Genomic DNA, 14,800 nt, shown 5'->3' with positions numbered 1-14,800 from the left:
ATAATATATCTTTTATAAATAACTTCGCCTTAATTTGTAGAGCAATTAAGGATGGTACAGAACTGAATAACTTCTCTTACAGCAGAAATACAAAATGGAAATGTTATAAAATGTTAGGGAAGTATTGACCCGATGTGACACAGCATGAACACTAAATGCCTTGATGAGAAGTCAGTGTTTGGTGGTATCTCAGGTTTCCGAAACCATCAGGTGAAGCACAGAATGTATTTAGTCCACAAACCAGTAGACAAAAATGATAAAGAATATAGACTCTTTGTGTATTTATCATTTAACTTATAACCCTCATGCTAAACTGTGAACTGGTGACTAAAAACAACTTAACTATTCTGAGAATCATCATTACATTAGTTTGGTGTGGAGTACTTTGAATATGGTACTATCCAGCTGGGATTCACAGCTTTGACAGAAACAACATAATAAAAACTGCAAACAAAACATTTCCGCACTTTACAAACATAAAATAACATCTTAAAAACTAGTTAAAAGACCCATTTTCAGATTATTGTAAACCAACTTTTACAACAAAACCACTTTCCCAAAAGGGTAAAAATAGAATGGATATTATGAGCCATCCGTTGTTTTGTACAAGAAAATATAGCAGGGAATAAAGACATTTAGTAACTATGACTGCTGCCAGTTTGTGTTATTTTGTGCTTGCATAAGGCTTTTATGACACTCAGCATTTGAATTCTTCACATGTACTCCAAACACAAAATGTTGATTTAAACACACCTACAGCTGACTGTAAAACAGACTGAAACACATGACAGCATCTGAGTACTGAATGTATTCTCCAAGTCAAAAAGTGAAGGAAACCAAATAAGGATTAATCTCCCAAACAAGGAAATAACAACGCTTTCCTTCCCTGTACATTAAATCCATTTTCCACTATGGTGGAGAGTGGAGCAGGTAAGCCACAGATGCAGAAAAAAGGCAGAAATGTGATTATAGGGAGATGATGAAGATTATCAAACTACCGGGGCATTAGTGCCAGCCACACTGCACGGTACCACAGGACGCATTAGAGCTTTCAGCTCCGTTTATTAGAAAACCATTAGAGACAACTAGTTTAACCCCCCGGACCACCCATTTTTAAGTGGCAGAGACAAATGAACTCAAAGGGAATCGACTGCTCCTCTCATTGGTTTGGCTGCAACTATAAAGAGACAGCTGTATGCGTGTGCCAGCCTGGTTCACCGAGGCAGGGTAGTGTAAGACCAGCAGAACAAAAGACCCGGAGCAGTCAGACGTTCGCCATTATCCAACATGATTAACAGTGACGCAAGTCATGGCTGCTAATTATTAATGTTGCCAGGCTAAAGCAAGCCAAGGAGATGAAAGAGGCCTTCTGTCTCATACCAAGGAGCAACCCACTCACTCATTAAAGTGACACAATAACACAGTATGAAAGAATGTTGTGTAAAAGCTTTACAACTAAATGTTGTAATATTAACAGTATATATTTTCCAGAGGCTTATAGTAAAACTATATTAAGCAATATTTACTGTTGCATTTAGGATAATCTTAGTCCCACCAGTTGCTGTGCATTCAGGAAACAAAGTTGTGGATAAACTAAAGGAAGATTAATAGACATTAAAAGTGTCTGATAATGTGGAAAAAAAATTGCTTAGAAAAAAACAAGAGAATCATGACTAAATCATAAACATAAACAAGAAAATGCATGTTTTAACAGAAAACGAGAACATAAAAGCATAGATAATATTACAGCAGTTTATTTACATTTCTGAGCTCTTAAACGGCTAAAACAGAGAATATTAACACCATTTAAAAAAACGTGGGAAAAGGGGAAGAGAAACAGAAGAAATCCAGCAGACATTCTTCACATGTATTTATGAACATAAGAACTCACACAATTATGGCTTTAAAAGGACAAGTAGGGTTTTTAGAGATGCCATAAAGACATTCTTCCGACCGAAAATGTCGCTCTATTACTTTTTCTTTACTCACCGACTCCTTCTTCCGACTTTAGCACCATGCTGTTCTGTCAGCAAGTCCGCGCCCGCAGAGAAAAAGTTTCTGGAGTCTTCCAAGAGAAAAAACTTTGACTACTAACCACCACCGATGGATTTGCGAGTCTTGAAAGTGTTTTTAACTCTCAGATAAATAATGTAAGATAAAACGAAGTGAAAGCCTGTTCGTAGTAGGAATAGTACCACCGTCAGACCAAAGGGAGTGGTTTCAAGGTACTAGACGGACTTTTACCAGACCTTCCCTCCTCAACCGAGACCAGGCGTCTGTGTTGTGTCAAATGAACAGTCAAAGCGAAACACGTCCTGTCAGGATTTTCACAATGAAAGCTTACACATTAATTCAGGGAAATGCTTTTGCTACAGCAGCAGACTTAACACATTGCACTGTTATACAAATAAAAACAAAATTTACAAATAAACTGAGGTACGGAGGATACAACTATGCGAAAGAGAGGCACACTAATATTTAGTTATGTAAAATTAGAAGGGCTGTTTAAGACTGACGCAATAAGTAATGATAAGTAAGAACATTCAATTAATCACATTCTAAATTAAAATGAGTTTGATCATTTCCATTTGCATGATTGTTTTTTTGTTGCTTCTCTGTCTCTCTATTAATGACTGGATGACAAAAGGCTTCAGTCTGGCGCATTGGTTTCAACTAGCCTCTATTTCTGAAGGACAGTTTTGCTTACAGAGATTTAAGTATCAACTTTATGTGCTGTTTTAATGTTTTGTTTATTTAGTTTTGGATTTTTTTTTTTTAAATGTCTTCCAGTTCCAGTGTTAAATGCTCATTAGAAATGGAAGTTTATTTACCTTTGAGCATGTGTACTTTATTATTATACCATTATATTATCACAATAACTTCTGGGGAAATTTATTGTCCATCAAAATTTATTATGGATTAAATTTATAGCCCCTTTCCGGTCGGACTAGAAAGGGGCTAAAAGTATTCATAGTACTTACAGTGCAGCTATACTCACTAATTCACACTCACATTATAAACACCTACATTTTTAGATATGTGATTGATTATGTAATTCATACTCTTAATTTGAAGGGCAATTAACACTTCACCCCCCCCACACACACACACACATACACGCACACGCCCACACGCACTCTCTCTTCTGCAGAAGTCATACTTGTGCTCTCCACTAAGCCACATCCGTAGAGCAGAAATCTGTGCTTTCAGACTTTCACCTCGGAAACAAAAGTAAGAAGATAGCATTGAAATTTGTCCAAATATAAAACCTGTAACCATTTCAGAACACCTGTTGAATTATATGGCCTTGTACACAAATTATAGAAGCCATCTGCATTTTTTATTTATTTATTTATTTATTTATTTATTTATTTTTCCCATAATCTCAATGGACATATTTGCCTATATGACATAAAGATAGTTTTGGTCATACAAGATATCAATTAGGAAAAATGCAGAACATTTTACACTACTTAAAATCAAGCCTCATCAAAGACATTACACTAGCAATCATGTTAAACTGTTCCACATGTTGACCAACCAAAATATTTTAATATCTTTTACTATGTGTGATAGACAAACACAAAACAGTCAGTACCTGTGAAGTTGAAAGGGAATGACTCATGGTTTTGAAAGTAATAAAAATCTGAGTTTGTGTTTAGTGCTCTTCAGTCTGGTGCGCCAAAATTAAATGTCAACCCACACATTCCCCTCAGGAGTAAATAGTTAATACTTCTGTATTCAATTTAATGTCAGCAAAAGTCCAGCTGTTCAGCAAAGGCCTCAAAAGTTTGTTAAAGAACATCAAGTTGCAGAGACATGGCTCAGATGGGAAATACCATCAACAGAACAGGACAAATACCGGTACTAGTTGGTCACTCCATAACATTGGATATTTGGGTGGTAACCAGAAAACCATAAGAAATATAATTTGCAAAATGCCATGCTCCACATAGGATACAAAGCAAGATGGAAAAAAAGGTCAGTCTAGTCATCTGAAACCAAAAATTCCAGTGATAAATGGTACAGGGTTTTCCTCCTTTAAAATGGAAATTTCTTGTCTGAACTGGAAAAACACTGAGGCCTTTCTCGTCTTTTTATTAAATGAAATAAATCAATCTGTCATTTGGATAGCATCTGCACCAGCTGGTGCTCTCAAATATGAAAAACCCCTGTCTCTGCCTGTTGATAAAAACAAGAACGAAGAGGAATGCAGCTCACCCAGCCCCAGTGAGGCCAGGTAGAGGCAGACAACCTTTCTGTCCTGCATTTATTGCCCCCTCTCTTTAAATTGTATTTATTCATTTGTATCCTGTAATGACAGCTTTGGCAAACATTATGGTGGGTTTGGTCACTTTGCAGTGTCAGATAAGGAAGAAAGTGGGAAATTCCTCCGGTTGCATTGCTGATTTGATTGATCTGCTTTTAAAAATGTACCTGTTTTTGAATATAGTCCTCAAACGTCTCCATTCTGTCTTTGCTCCAGACTCCTTATCTACGAGTTGCGACTGATGAATGCATCAGCTGTGTGCTGCAACCTCTACAACTGACAATGCTGTCTGTGTGAAAATAAACTCCTTCACACAAAGTTTCTATTCATTGTTGCTAGTTCATCCATGCCCCCAAGCACTGCTGCACAGATGGGTCTAAACCCCAGAACAAATGAAACCAGAGAGCTGTTCGACCTTCACATGAGAAGATCAGGAGTTAATTATAAACACACAAAGTTTACTGTCTTCTACTTCACGAAGTAAACGTCACATTTACTACGTGAAGAGTAAATGTGACGTTAACAGAGTGTTTATGCAAACATTCAATCATCGTCATTCTGCATTGTCAGGAATAGAGGGTTTTTATTCCCAAGCACGTAAAATGATGCAGTTGCAAACAATCTCTACATTTTATTGGTATTAAGAGGTTTTTTTTTTTCTTTGTAGGAATTGACATTCCATATTTTAATAAACTGCGTGCTAGTTAATTTTGAAACAAATATCTTACCAACAACTTTAACTGCTAAACCCCAGCGTTTTTTTTCTTTTCCCTTTGGATTATAATTGTTATAGTACAAACAACTTCTAAATTATGTTGTGATGCTACACCGTAGCATAATGACACTTTGTTTGGAGTAATCCAGCCTGAATGTACAAAACATGTATAATCTTTTTTGCAGATTCACACACAAACACTAGTCAAATTCAAATAAAAAGAATATGTGAAAAACAATAGATGTTGTTGATAATGATGATGAGCTTAATGAAAAAAAAAACTAATGTAAAATCAGAAAGATTAAGTTTTGGTGGGGGTGAGGGGGGTTCTGATAAGAAATTTTGTCAGATAATTTGTGGGTTTGTATTAGAGGCTTAAACATGTGTGCATCTCAACAACTTAGAATTTTAGTGACAGATATAGGAGGTATGTGTTTCTGTCTATCTTTAACTTTTTATACTGAATTACTAAAATAAGGTAGCTTTTGAGGCATTATGCCCTCAACATTAAACAGAAAGACGCCAACAGCGCCCTCTGCTGATCATTTTTGATTAACTGCAAGCCAAATTCAATTGAAATGTACACCCCTGGTATATTTTGCAATATTTGTGTTCTGTTTCTTTGTATTTGTAAGCAAAGATGTTTATTAAAAAATAGAAGATTAAAACATTTTACTTAATTGCTCGCATTGCTTTCATTTATCTCAACTGGATAAACAAATAATATAAAGTTAGAAAAATAGTCAGAATGTATTTATCCATTTATTTTTTCATTATTACCAGTTTTAGCCCTTTTTCTTTAAAAGACAAACACTTTGTTGTAACACTGAAAGATCACAGTCAAGTTTTGTAACAGTTTTGTTAGGAAACAAGAGTACACGACAAACTCTTGGGAAATTGTATACATGTTCCGTATATACATTTTACTCTTATAAAAAAAAAACATAAACATATAAATTAAATTTATTCTGGTCCTTCTCATATGGAGAACCCTATTATATCTTACAAACAAAATGTATGTCAAGAAAATCTGCAGAGAAGCAAGCAAAGACCAATGATGACACACAAAAAAAACTATTTGCATGGCAAACATTAGCTCTGCCTGTAGCTTCGCTGCCCTCCACATGACTCAACACATGAGCTGATTTTGAAACCACCGCTCTCAGTTCATAGGTACAGTAATAAGACCTTTGGATCAATGTAACCTATAATTTTGTGTTTGTGAGGGGAGAGGGTGATCCTGAAATAAGAGATGCTCTAATCCCAGTATCACATTTCTAATGATGGCACAAGAGTAGAAAAGCACTTTGTGGGTGGGCAATCATATCACAGTTACACAATGTGTATTGAATGGCACACCTTTTAGCAGATGCTACCTGCCTTGTACAAACATACAAAAATGCTAATGAGGAAATCAGTCTAAGCAAACTTTTGCAAAAGGATGTTTTGCAGAGAGTTCCCACAAAAAGATCAGTAAATGAGAGCAGCATTGTATTTGGTATAAAAGTCAAAGCAATAAGCAGAATAAAAACAAGAGAACACAGCTTTAAAATACAATAAATGAGTTTCACTAAGAAATAGGCCTTTTGCCTTTATGTTCAGCATACACCATTATTCAGGTCAGGAAGGTTAACAGAAAACCAATCATTTTTACAGGCATACCTATTGCTGAGTATAGAGCTGTTTGGACTAACTTCATCTGTTTCAAGATTCCCACACATTCCTGCTGGAGGCGGCTCACTGCCAGACTCTGCCTCACTCACTATCTAAAACGCATCAGACTGTGTGGTAACAGAAGAAGACAGATCTTTGCTCTGAGGTAGCAAAACACATGTGATCTGTCCATTTGCATTAGATATTTCCTTTACTCTATCCCAGTGCACACATTTACTAATTAATTATCCTTACTACATATTTAAATAACAAGAACTGTGGAAATTTTATCTGCATAAATTATGCTCTGGACACTTTGAAAAGGGATGAAATTAAACTTTACTTAGTTGGTGTTTTCATCAAACAACAACTAGAAAGCATTATTATGTTTGTGTGGAAATGCTGTTTTGTTTACATCACATAGGAGGCTGTAGTTTACTTTCAACAACACTTACAAACAAGCTACTTCTAAAGTTTATTTATAATTTCGTGTCATGAATATTAGCATTGCTAACTGCTAACTGAGGCCAGAGATAAGTTTTTCTTTTTTTTTTTGTAATTCACCCTAATTTACACTTAGGATGAATTTGCTAAGATCTTCACTCTGGAAGCTATTTTGAATATATTCCACCCTATAATGAAAATTGTCACAGTCGAATAACTGACTCCAAAATGTTTTGCCTTAGCTTTATAGCCACTTTATGATGTCTCTGACTTGGTATTATGTTAGCAAACACCTGTTCAATTCAGAGTAAACGTCTGCTTTTATAAAAAGGGGTAAACCTGCTGATGATTAGTTTATTATGCGCCTAAATTAGTTGCAGATTGCTGATGTGTCTGTTTCAATACCCATGTCTTTTTTTTTTCTGGTTTAATAAAAACAGTGTGAATTCAGTGTGTGCTTTTTCAAACTTGGGTCCAGATTTTAAAAAACAGATATTTCCTATTTTAGTTTGGGCCCAGTTCTATGGCAAAAGAGATTACATCTACACAAAAAGGAACACATCAATGCATGTTTTATATATCTTAAGTGCAAGCAATAAAATCCTGAGAAACAAAGAAAATAGACAAACGCATTGAGTACAATGGCAGTAAAAAGATGATAAAACATCAAGATTAGGCCTGAACAAAACTTTTCAGAGAACGACCACAAGCTTGAAATAGCCAGCAACAACTGACATCACCACATGCTCCTTTGTAACAAGCTGATCTGGCAGAAATTCCCAAACGCTCGCTGCATCTGACCGACTTGTGTGAGCCTCCATACAGATCAGTGTCCTCAGCTGCCCCCAGAGTTGGCTCTCTATAGGCTCCCTGCCAGAGTTTCAGCAAATGTTTCACAGTGCACCTGTCTCACTGCCCAGATAGTGACTGTGTTGTTATTAGTCAGCTAAATTATTAATATATCTTTTGTATGGGACGCGATGCCCAATATCAGCATGCCGAGTCACGTAATCCCTCTGATGGTTAGTCTGACATTAGCAGCTGGGAAGAGGAGTAATACAAAAATTGTCTTTTAAAAATGAGATAAAGCGCATTTAAAAACAACACAAAGAGAGATCTCCAATTATCTTTGATTGCAGATATTATAATGAAAAACATATTTCATTTGTTAATAAAAAACAATGTTCTACATTTCCAATCTAAAACACTTTCCAAAAAAAAAAAAAAAAAAGAAAAAAGATTGGAGATGAGGTCATTTTTTAGGTCAGTGAAAATTTTTAAAACATAATAATGGTATTTAAACAGAAACTTCTGTAGCCTAAAAAATAAATGCATCTGCTACACTGGGTCATTTATTAGCAAAACTTATATGAAAGTGTTCAAATAAATAGATTTTGTATTACAGGTGCATGCTCTACACCTAAAAGAATCTGCTCATTTCCCTTATGCTGTCGTATATTTAACTCTGTGTTTGTTGAAGTCACAACATGAGTTATATATGTATATAGCAATCTTCACACGGGAACTTCAATGAAAAGCAGATATTTAAATCACTTTATAAAAGACGAACTTATTTGTCAAAGCTAAACTAAGACCGAAGTGGTTGTGTGCATTGTTACATTACGAACAAAAATGGTGAAGCTTCAGTACATCATCCCAACTTTGAAGTATGGGAGTGCCAGCATCATGTTGTGTGGTCGATACGCTTCACAAGAGACCAGTCAACTTCACAAATATGACATATCATGAAGAAAGAACTTTATGTGAAAATCTTGAAGGAAAAAATAGGTCTTTCAAAGTGGAAAATGAGCCAGAGCGTAATACTAAGTGAACTTACACACTTATTAGGGCTGCCTTGAAAATTCCAGTGTTTTGAAATGACCTGATTTCAGTTCCACTGGAAATTTCATGGCAGCCCTAACAAAAGTGTGTAAGAAAAGTGACTACAAACTCGACTATGTTGCACCACTTCTGCTAGAAGGAACCCTGATTTAATATCAGATACGGGGGAAAAAATGTGAAGGGATTATGTAAATACCTGGTTGAAACAGAAGCTCACATCTTTCATTTTCATAAGTTTTACAAAGGTCATGGAAATTCAGCTCAACTCAATTCTAAAAAAAAAACAAAACAAAAAAAAAACCCAGATAACATCCCCGTCAAATATCCACAGCAAAAAAAAAAAAAAAAACCACTCCTCACACACACGGTGCTGCTGATTCAGGAGTTTTGAAATCACAGAGACAGCACCCCTTCCCGCCCAGAACGCACTCCATCAGCTGATTCGCCACAACCCAACAACAAAGCTGCTGCAGTCACGACAACAAACAGTTTAAACGCTCCCTGAAGAAAACCTGCAGTGACCTGGAATGCAGTTGCAACACTTAACAACGTAGTTGACACGGCAGCAGGCACATCCGCTTCGTCACCATCCAGTTCTGGGCTTTACCACATAATGGGGAAGTGGCTTCAAGTCCAGCTAAAGAATCTTTTGTCAAAGAGAATAACAGATATTTTTCTTTACATTTTGCTGTTTACATCCGTGGTGAGTATTAGCTATACATGTCAACATGACTGGAGATTAGTAGTAAAAACATCACCTCACACTCTTTAAATGTGCACAGGGTTAAATAGTGACAACAGGATTAAATTACCAGAATCTCCTTCTATTTTTGTCGGACTGTTTGCGTCCATCTCTGGGGAAGCTGTGTGTTCATGCCAGCGGTAAAACGGACAAGCCTGAACTGTCAATTAGCTGCTCGTCTAATTGTTGAGCGTTCAGGACAATGTTACTGTGATATGCACTTTACTAAATCCTGTTGTGATGTTAATTTACCTGGAGGTGTCTTCACAGATGGGCACAAGAACGTTTGAAGGCTGGACACACATAGCTCGCTCACCGTCCCCATGGCCTCAGAGAGGGATTCTGTCTGTGTGTGAAGTCGCTGTTCGTGGCCGAGCTGCTCCTTCGACACGCTGCTTAGTTTGGTGAAAAGGGGAAGTTCATAAAACCTTCAATCCACACTGTGACTGTTGACAGTAACTCCTTGTCATAGAGAGACTCCCAGCTGTTTCCTTGACTGGCTTTGCTTCACTTAATCCCCGAGTCAGCTGACTTCTCTGCCTTCCCTTGTGAAAAATAAAAATCTCTCAAACTCACCAACTTTCTCTTCCCTTTTGATTTGAATGTAAAACTTGCTGGGATGCTGAAATCACTTCTGCTTTCTCCCTCTTCTTCCCCCTTTTGATGTTACACGTCTTCGACTCAGCCTCTCTCTCTCTCTCTCTCTCTTCCCGTCTCAGCTCTCTATTGCTGCTTGGTATACAGGACTGTGCTCTATCAGTCAGTCCTATGTCACATTCCCCAGACTGAAAACTCAAATGGAAAAACATGCACGACCTTCACTATGAACTGTCAGCAGCTAACCCAAGCAGATTTTGATTTCAGTCTCTGGCCTTTGCAGTTTTTCCTCATTTTCTTGATCTCAAAAAGCTGTATTCACCTCTAAAAGTAATGAAAGCTGGGAGATATGAATCACACAGGCAATCACACAGTCTTACAGCAACGCAAACTGTGTTTATAATCACAAAACAATTTGGTGTGTTTATTCACTTCACTTTTCTCTTTGGCTGGCATTATTTTTCCTGCCACTCTGAATTAGCCTACTTGTCAGTCACGCAGACTCTCCCCAACACCTGAACACATGCTTCTCTCTCTGCCATTAATCAATTCATCAACTCATCCCTCTTTGTCTATCATGCTTGTTTCAAGAGCAGCACAGCATTGAGTTGGTTTAGGCAACCATTACTGAAAGCAGCTTTTATCATATTTTTTGTACAGTGTGCACGAGTATGCCAACTGTTGTTGCCCTGTTTCATCGCCAGAGGTCCAAATGCTTCAGCTTGACCCTAGCATGAACTGCAATGGCTGCTTTAAATGCTTACAGCTGCACATCACCCAGAGGATCGACACACAGAGGAGTCAGCACTAAGGCACATTCCAGTTTTATTTAGAGTGAATACTTTCTGCTTGAACTTCAAAAGACTCTCTCAGCAGTCCTAGCATAGAAAGATGTGAATAGATGGCGGGACTATTCATGGATCCACATTAATACTTTAAAAACCTTAGCGAGATTCCAAAAGACAAGCCACAGTGCCTTGCAAAACTGACTAAATCTGAAAATTCTGTATTTTAATTGGGCCTAAATGGTGTAACCAGTTGCCTTGAGAAGTCACTTAATCTGTACATTGAGTCCTGCTGTGCATAATATAATTAAAACTGCTATGTGAATGCAACATCAAGACCACACCAGACAGGTCAAGAATAAAGTTGTGGAGAAGTTGAAAACATCTTAACACTGAAAATTGACCAAAACATGGCCTTCCGCCTAGGACTGGCAAGGAGAGTATTGATCAGGGAAGCAGCCGAGAAGCAGTGGTAACTCTGGAAATTCTATGGTTGGCAAAAAAAAAAAAAAAAAAAAAAGATCTCCCTGAACACACCATTTCCATGTTAAAACCTGGTGGCGGCAGCATTGTGTTGTGAAGGGGGTTTTCTTCAGAAAAGACAAAAGCTGGTCAGACAGGGATAAGATTAAATACACTGCAAGGAAATTGAAGAAATGCAGTTGAAAAGCATATTTGAGTTTAATTTCCAATTCATTGTTATGTTTTACCTTGTCTTAGCTAAACACATAAAATCCAAATTGTAATTTTTTGTGCTGTTTTGGTGCACAAGACTCTGAGACATTGTTTTCCCAGTACTGCATCATCTACAATAAACAAAGATATCTATATTTTTTTAAATAAAAGTATGCATAAGCATCTATTCATAGGTTTCTTTAGGCCTTGTTTTTACAGGTAAAAGGAATGGAGTAATATCCATTGCAAACCAATGCACCTTGAATTTTACAGACATTTGATACAGCCACACCTCAGTGATTCATGTCTGGTCGCAGTAAGAGATAAACATCATTATCTTGGCATGAGAACGGTTATAAAGGTGTGATTTCCTGCATGCATATTGAGCTTCAGCAGCTTCCTCGGGCAGCACATGCCACCAAGTGGACAAAATATGCCATGGCAACACTTTTATTTTTATTACCACAGCAACACTGAAATGTTCCTGGAGCTTAGCAGACAATGTTTCCTCATGTCTAATAATATTGGGATGGATATGGATATGTCCCCTAGAGGTTGTTCATGCAGGAGGAGAACTTTTCCTCGCTGAATATAAAATACAGAGAGAGCTTCACTGATCTGTGTTGGAGGAACTCCCACACATCAGTCAAATGCTAACACCGCCTCAGCTGACTAACAACTGGCCGAGAGGAGGCTGATTCAGTCCCGCTGCTAATGCATTCAACTGAATATGTATTACACTTACAATAGCTATTGAATATGATCAAAGAAAACAAGAGTATGTGGTTTAAACTTCAGCTATTGGTGTGAGATTTACTGTGGGATTTATTTTTAAGAATAAGTCCTTTTTAAATCTGCTTTAATTAGTGCAGTTCTTAAAAACACACAGGATTATATTTAGAGTTTTATCTGACCTGATTTGAGGAGATTTGACAGAAGCTGCAATTCTTTTTAAATCTTTTTTTTTTTTTTTCAAAAGATGCGTCACAAAAAATTACAGATGTAATATATTTTTAGAAATGCTTCAAACATTAGAAGAACTTATCAGTAATGAATTGTCTTGCAAAAAATATTTATACTACTTGAACATTCACATTTTATCACATAACAAGAACAAACTTCAGTGGATTTTACTTGGCTTTTATGTGATGGACTAACACAAAGAATGGAATAATTGTGACTTAAAAAGGAGAATGATGAAGAGTTTCAAAACTATTCTTTGTGAAAACACTCCTTTGACCACATATCAGTAAAAATAAAATGTTGACAGAAAATTAAAACACTTAACACACCAGTCTCTCTGTAAAACATAGTGGTGGCATCAACATGCTGGGGGGATACACAGAAGTTTGTGGTTATGAGGTGACAAAACATGAAAAGATTCAAGAAAGCATTTGACAGAACTGTGTATTATATAGGGTGCATCATGATATATAGATTACTACGTCTCACCTTGTCAATCACATTGCAGAAAAGGATCAAACACAGAGAGGCAGAGAGAAGACACCCATAACCGCATTTACCACACCTACCTGCAAATGTGGAGCTCCACGCCTATGAACAGATGCACCATTTCCTTTGTATGTACACATTCTATCATACAAAGAGAAACGGGGCAGAACTGACAGGTGCAGGTAAGACGGCAAAACGCAGAGAAAAGATAAAGCCACTTTGACACCAAGCAGCTGAAAGCCTTTGAAGAGAGTCTCACAAACAGAGCTGCACCCTGATGAATTCAGAGGGAGAAGGGGGTCAGGGCAAAGGCACCGAGCCACATCGGCAGGGCAGGGTTTGAGAGCAGGACAGAACATCAAACATCTACAACTTCAGATGCACAAATATGTGGAGTAAGTCTAGCATAAAGTACAAGAAAACCTGGGAGGCTTGGCAGTGGTATGCTTTCTTTTATAGAGACAGAAGCAATAACATGACTTGCATTTTGTGCTGCGCATTCACAGTTTGACAGGCACAGTGACTAATGTCCTTTCACCTCCACCTCACACTTTTGCTGGCCTTTGAAAATTGTTAACTAATTCATTAGATGCTTTGCCAATGGAAAAGACATGAAAATAAGGAATGCCTGTAAAAGCAGTCACAATGCAACCTTTTCCGAAAGCCACAGGAAAAACAAAACAATCTAGACTTGGAATAAGTTCATATGCATTCCTTAACGCATACAAAAAAAACACATTTCATCCTAATTTAGCAATAGGTTTCTATACTGCTAGTTATTTTCCTCCCTTCCTCGTGTCAACACTGCATCTAAAGAAATCCTGCAATGAGGCCACTGTCAGAGCTTCTATTTTGAGAAGCACCAAGCTCTGAGAAACTCTAAATAGCTAAATAATTGACATGATGCTCATTCACAGCCTTCACTGAGCCGTCCTGCTACCTCACCTGTCGAGGCCTGACATCACCTCATAAAATGAAGTCAGGACTTGATTTTCCAGTAAAACATTGGTGACAGCATCACCGAAGGCTATGTCATGCCTGTGAATGATCTCCGTGAGTTCAGATGAGCGGAGAAGCAACTTTTAAGCTGTATTTGCACCATGTTGTCAGAGCTGCAGCGAAATGCTCAATAATTCAGCATGCAGATCTTTTCATGTCTCAGAGGCTGTGTATTCCACAGAGGCCACCTGTTTTAAGGGACGCTTATGACAGGCTACTGTATAAACACATGCATTGAAATCCACTGCGGATAACGAGACTTCTGGTTTTAACATTTCATAGATACATTCACCAACACGCACAGCTTTATGGACTGTGGCATTTCTGACTGGCATCGCATACCACGTACATAGGTGTCAGAAAGAAATGCATTAGAATCTGCATCGGAGCTGAAAGCCAAAGTATCAAAAGACAAACCGTTACTCTCCCCCTCCATCCGGTCCTGATGCTGCTGCGGGCGTCACTGACCGGGGTATGCCGCTCTGTCGCGCCCGGAGCGGATCCAAACACCTGCCTCCCCTGCTCTGTTACTTCCTCCTTCCTTCCAGCCCTGCTCGTCTCGCAGCTGTCCTCCCTCAGCTTCCTCAGCTTTGAGAGCCGAGTTCACCTTAATCTTTTTTTTTTTT

General features: G+C 37.7%; 1 protein-coding gene across 3 annotated transcripts in view; it reads right to left on the bottom strand.

Moving 5' to 3' along the window:
* cyth1a (cytohesin 1a) overlaps positions 1-14,745 on the bottom strand; it is a 38,826-nt gene extending 24,081 nt beyond the window's left edge. The window contains exon 1 of one of the 3 annotated variants that reach the window (XM_044100335.1): positions 14,592-14,745. In XM_044100335.1, coding sequence (XP_043956270.1) covers positions 14,592-14,610 — 19 coding nt within the window. In that variant the 5' untranslated portion in view covers positions 14,611-14,745. Of the gene's footprint in view, positions 1-1,989; positions 2,281-9,918; positions 10,224-14,591 lie in introns of those variants that run through there. The other 2 variants (XM_044100333.1, XM_044100334.1) reach the window with 2 other exon arrangements.
* Positions 14,746-14,800: the final 55 nt, after the last annotated feature.

This window comes from Gambusia affinis, linkage group LG19 (assembly GCF_019740435.1).
Source record: "Gambusia affinis linkage group LG19, SWU_Gaff_1.0, whole genome shotgun sequence".
NCBI lineage: Eukaryota > Metazoa > Chordata > Actinopteri > Cyprinodontiformes > Poeciliidae > Gambusia > Gambusia affinis.
Note: the sequence above shows the minus strand (reverse complement) of the source record. Positions and strands in the feature narration are given on the sequence as shown.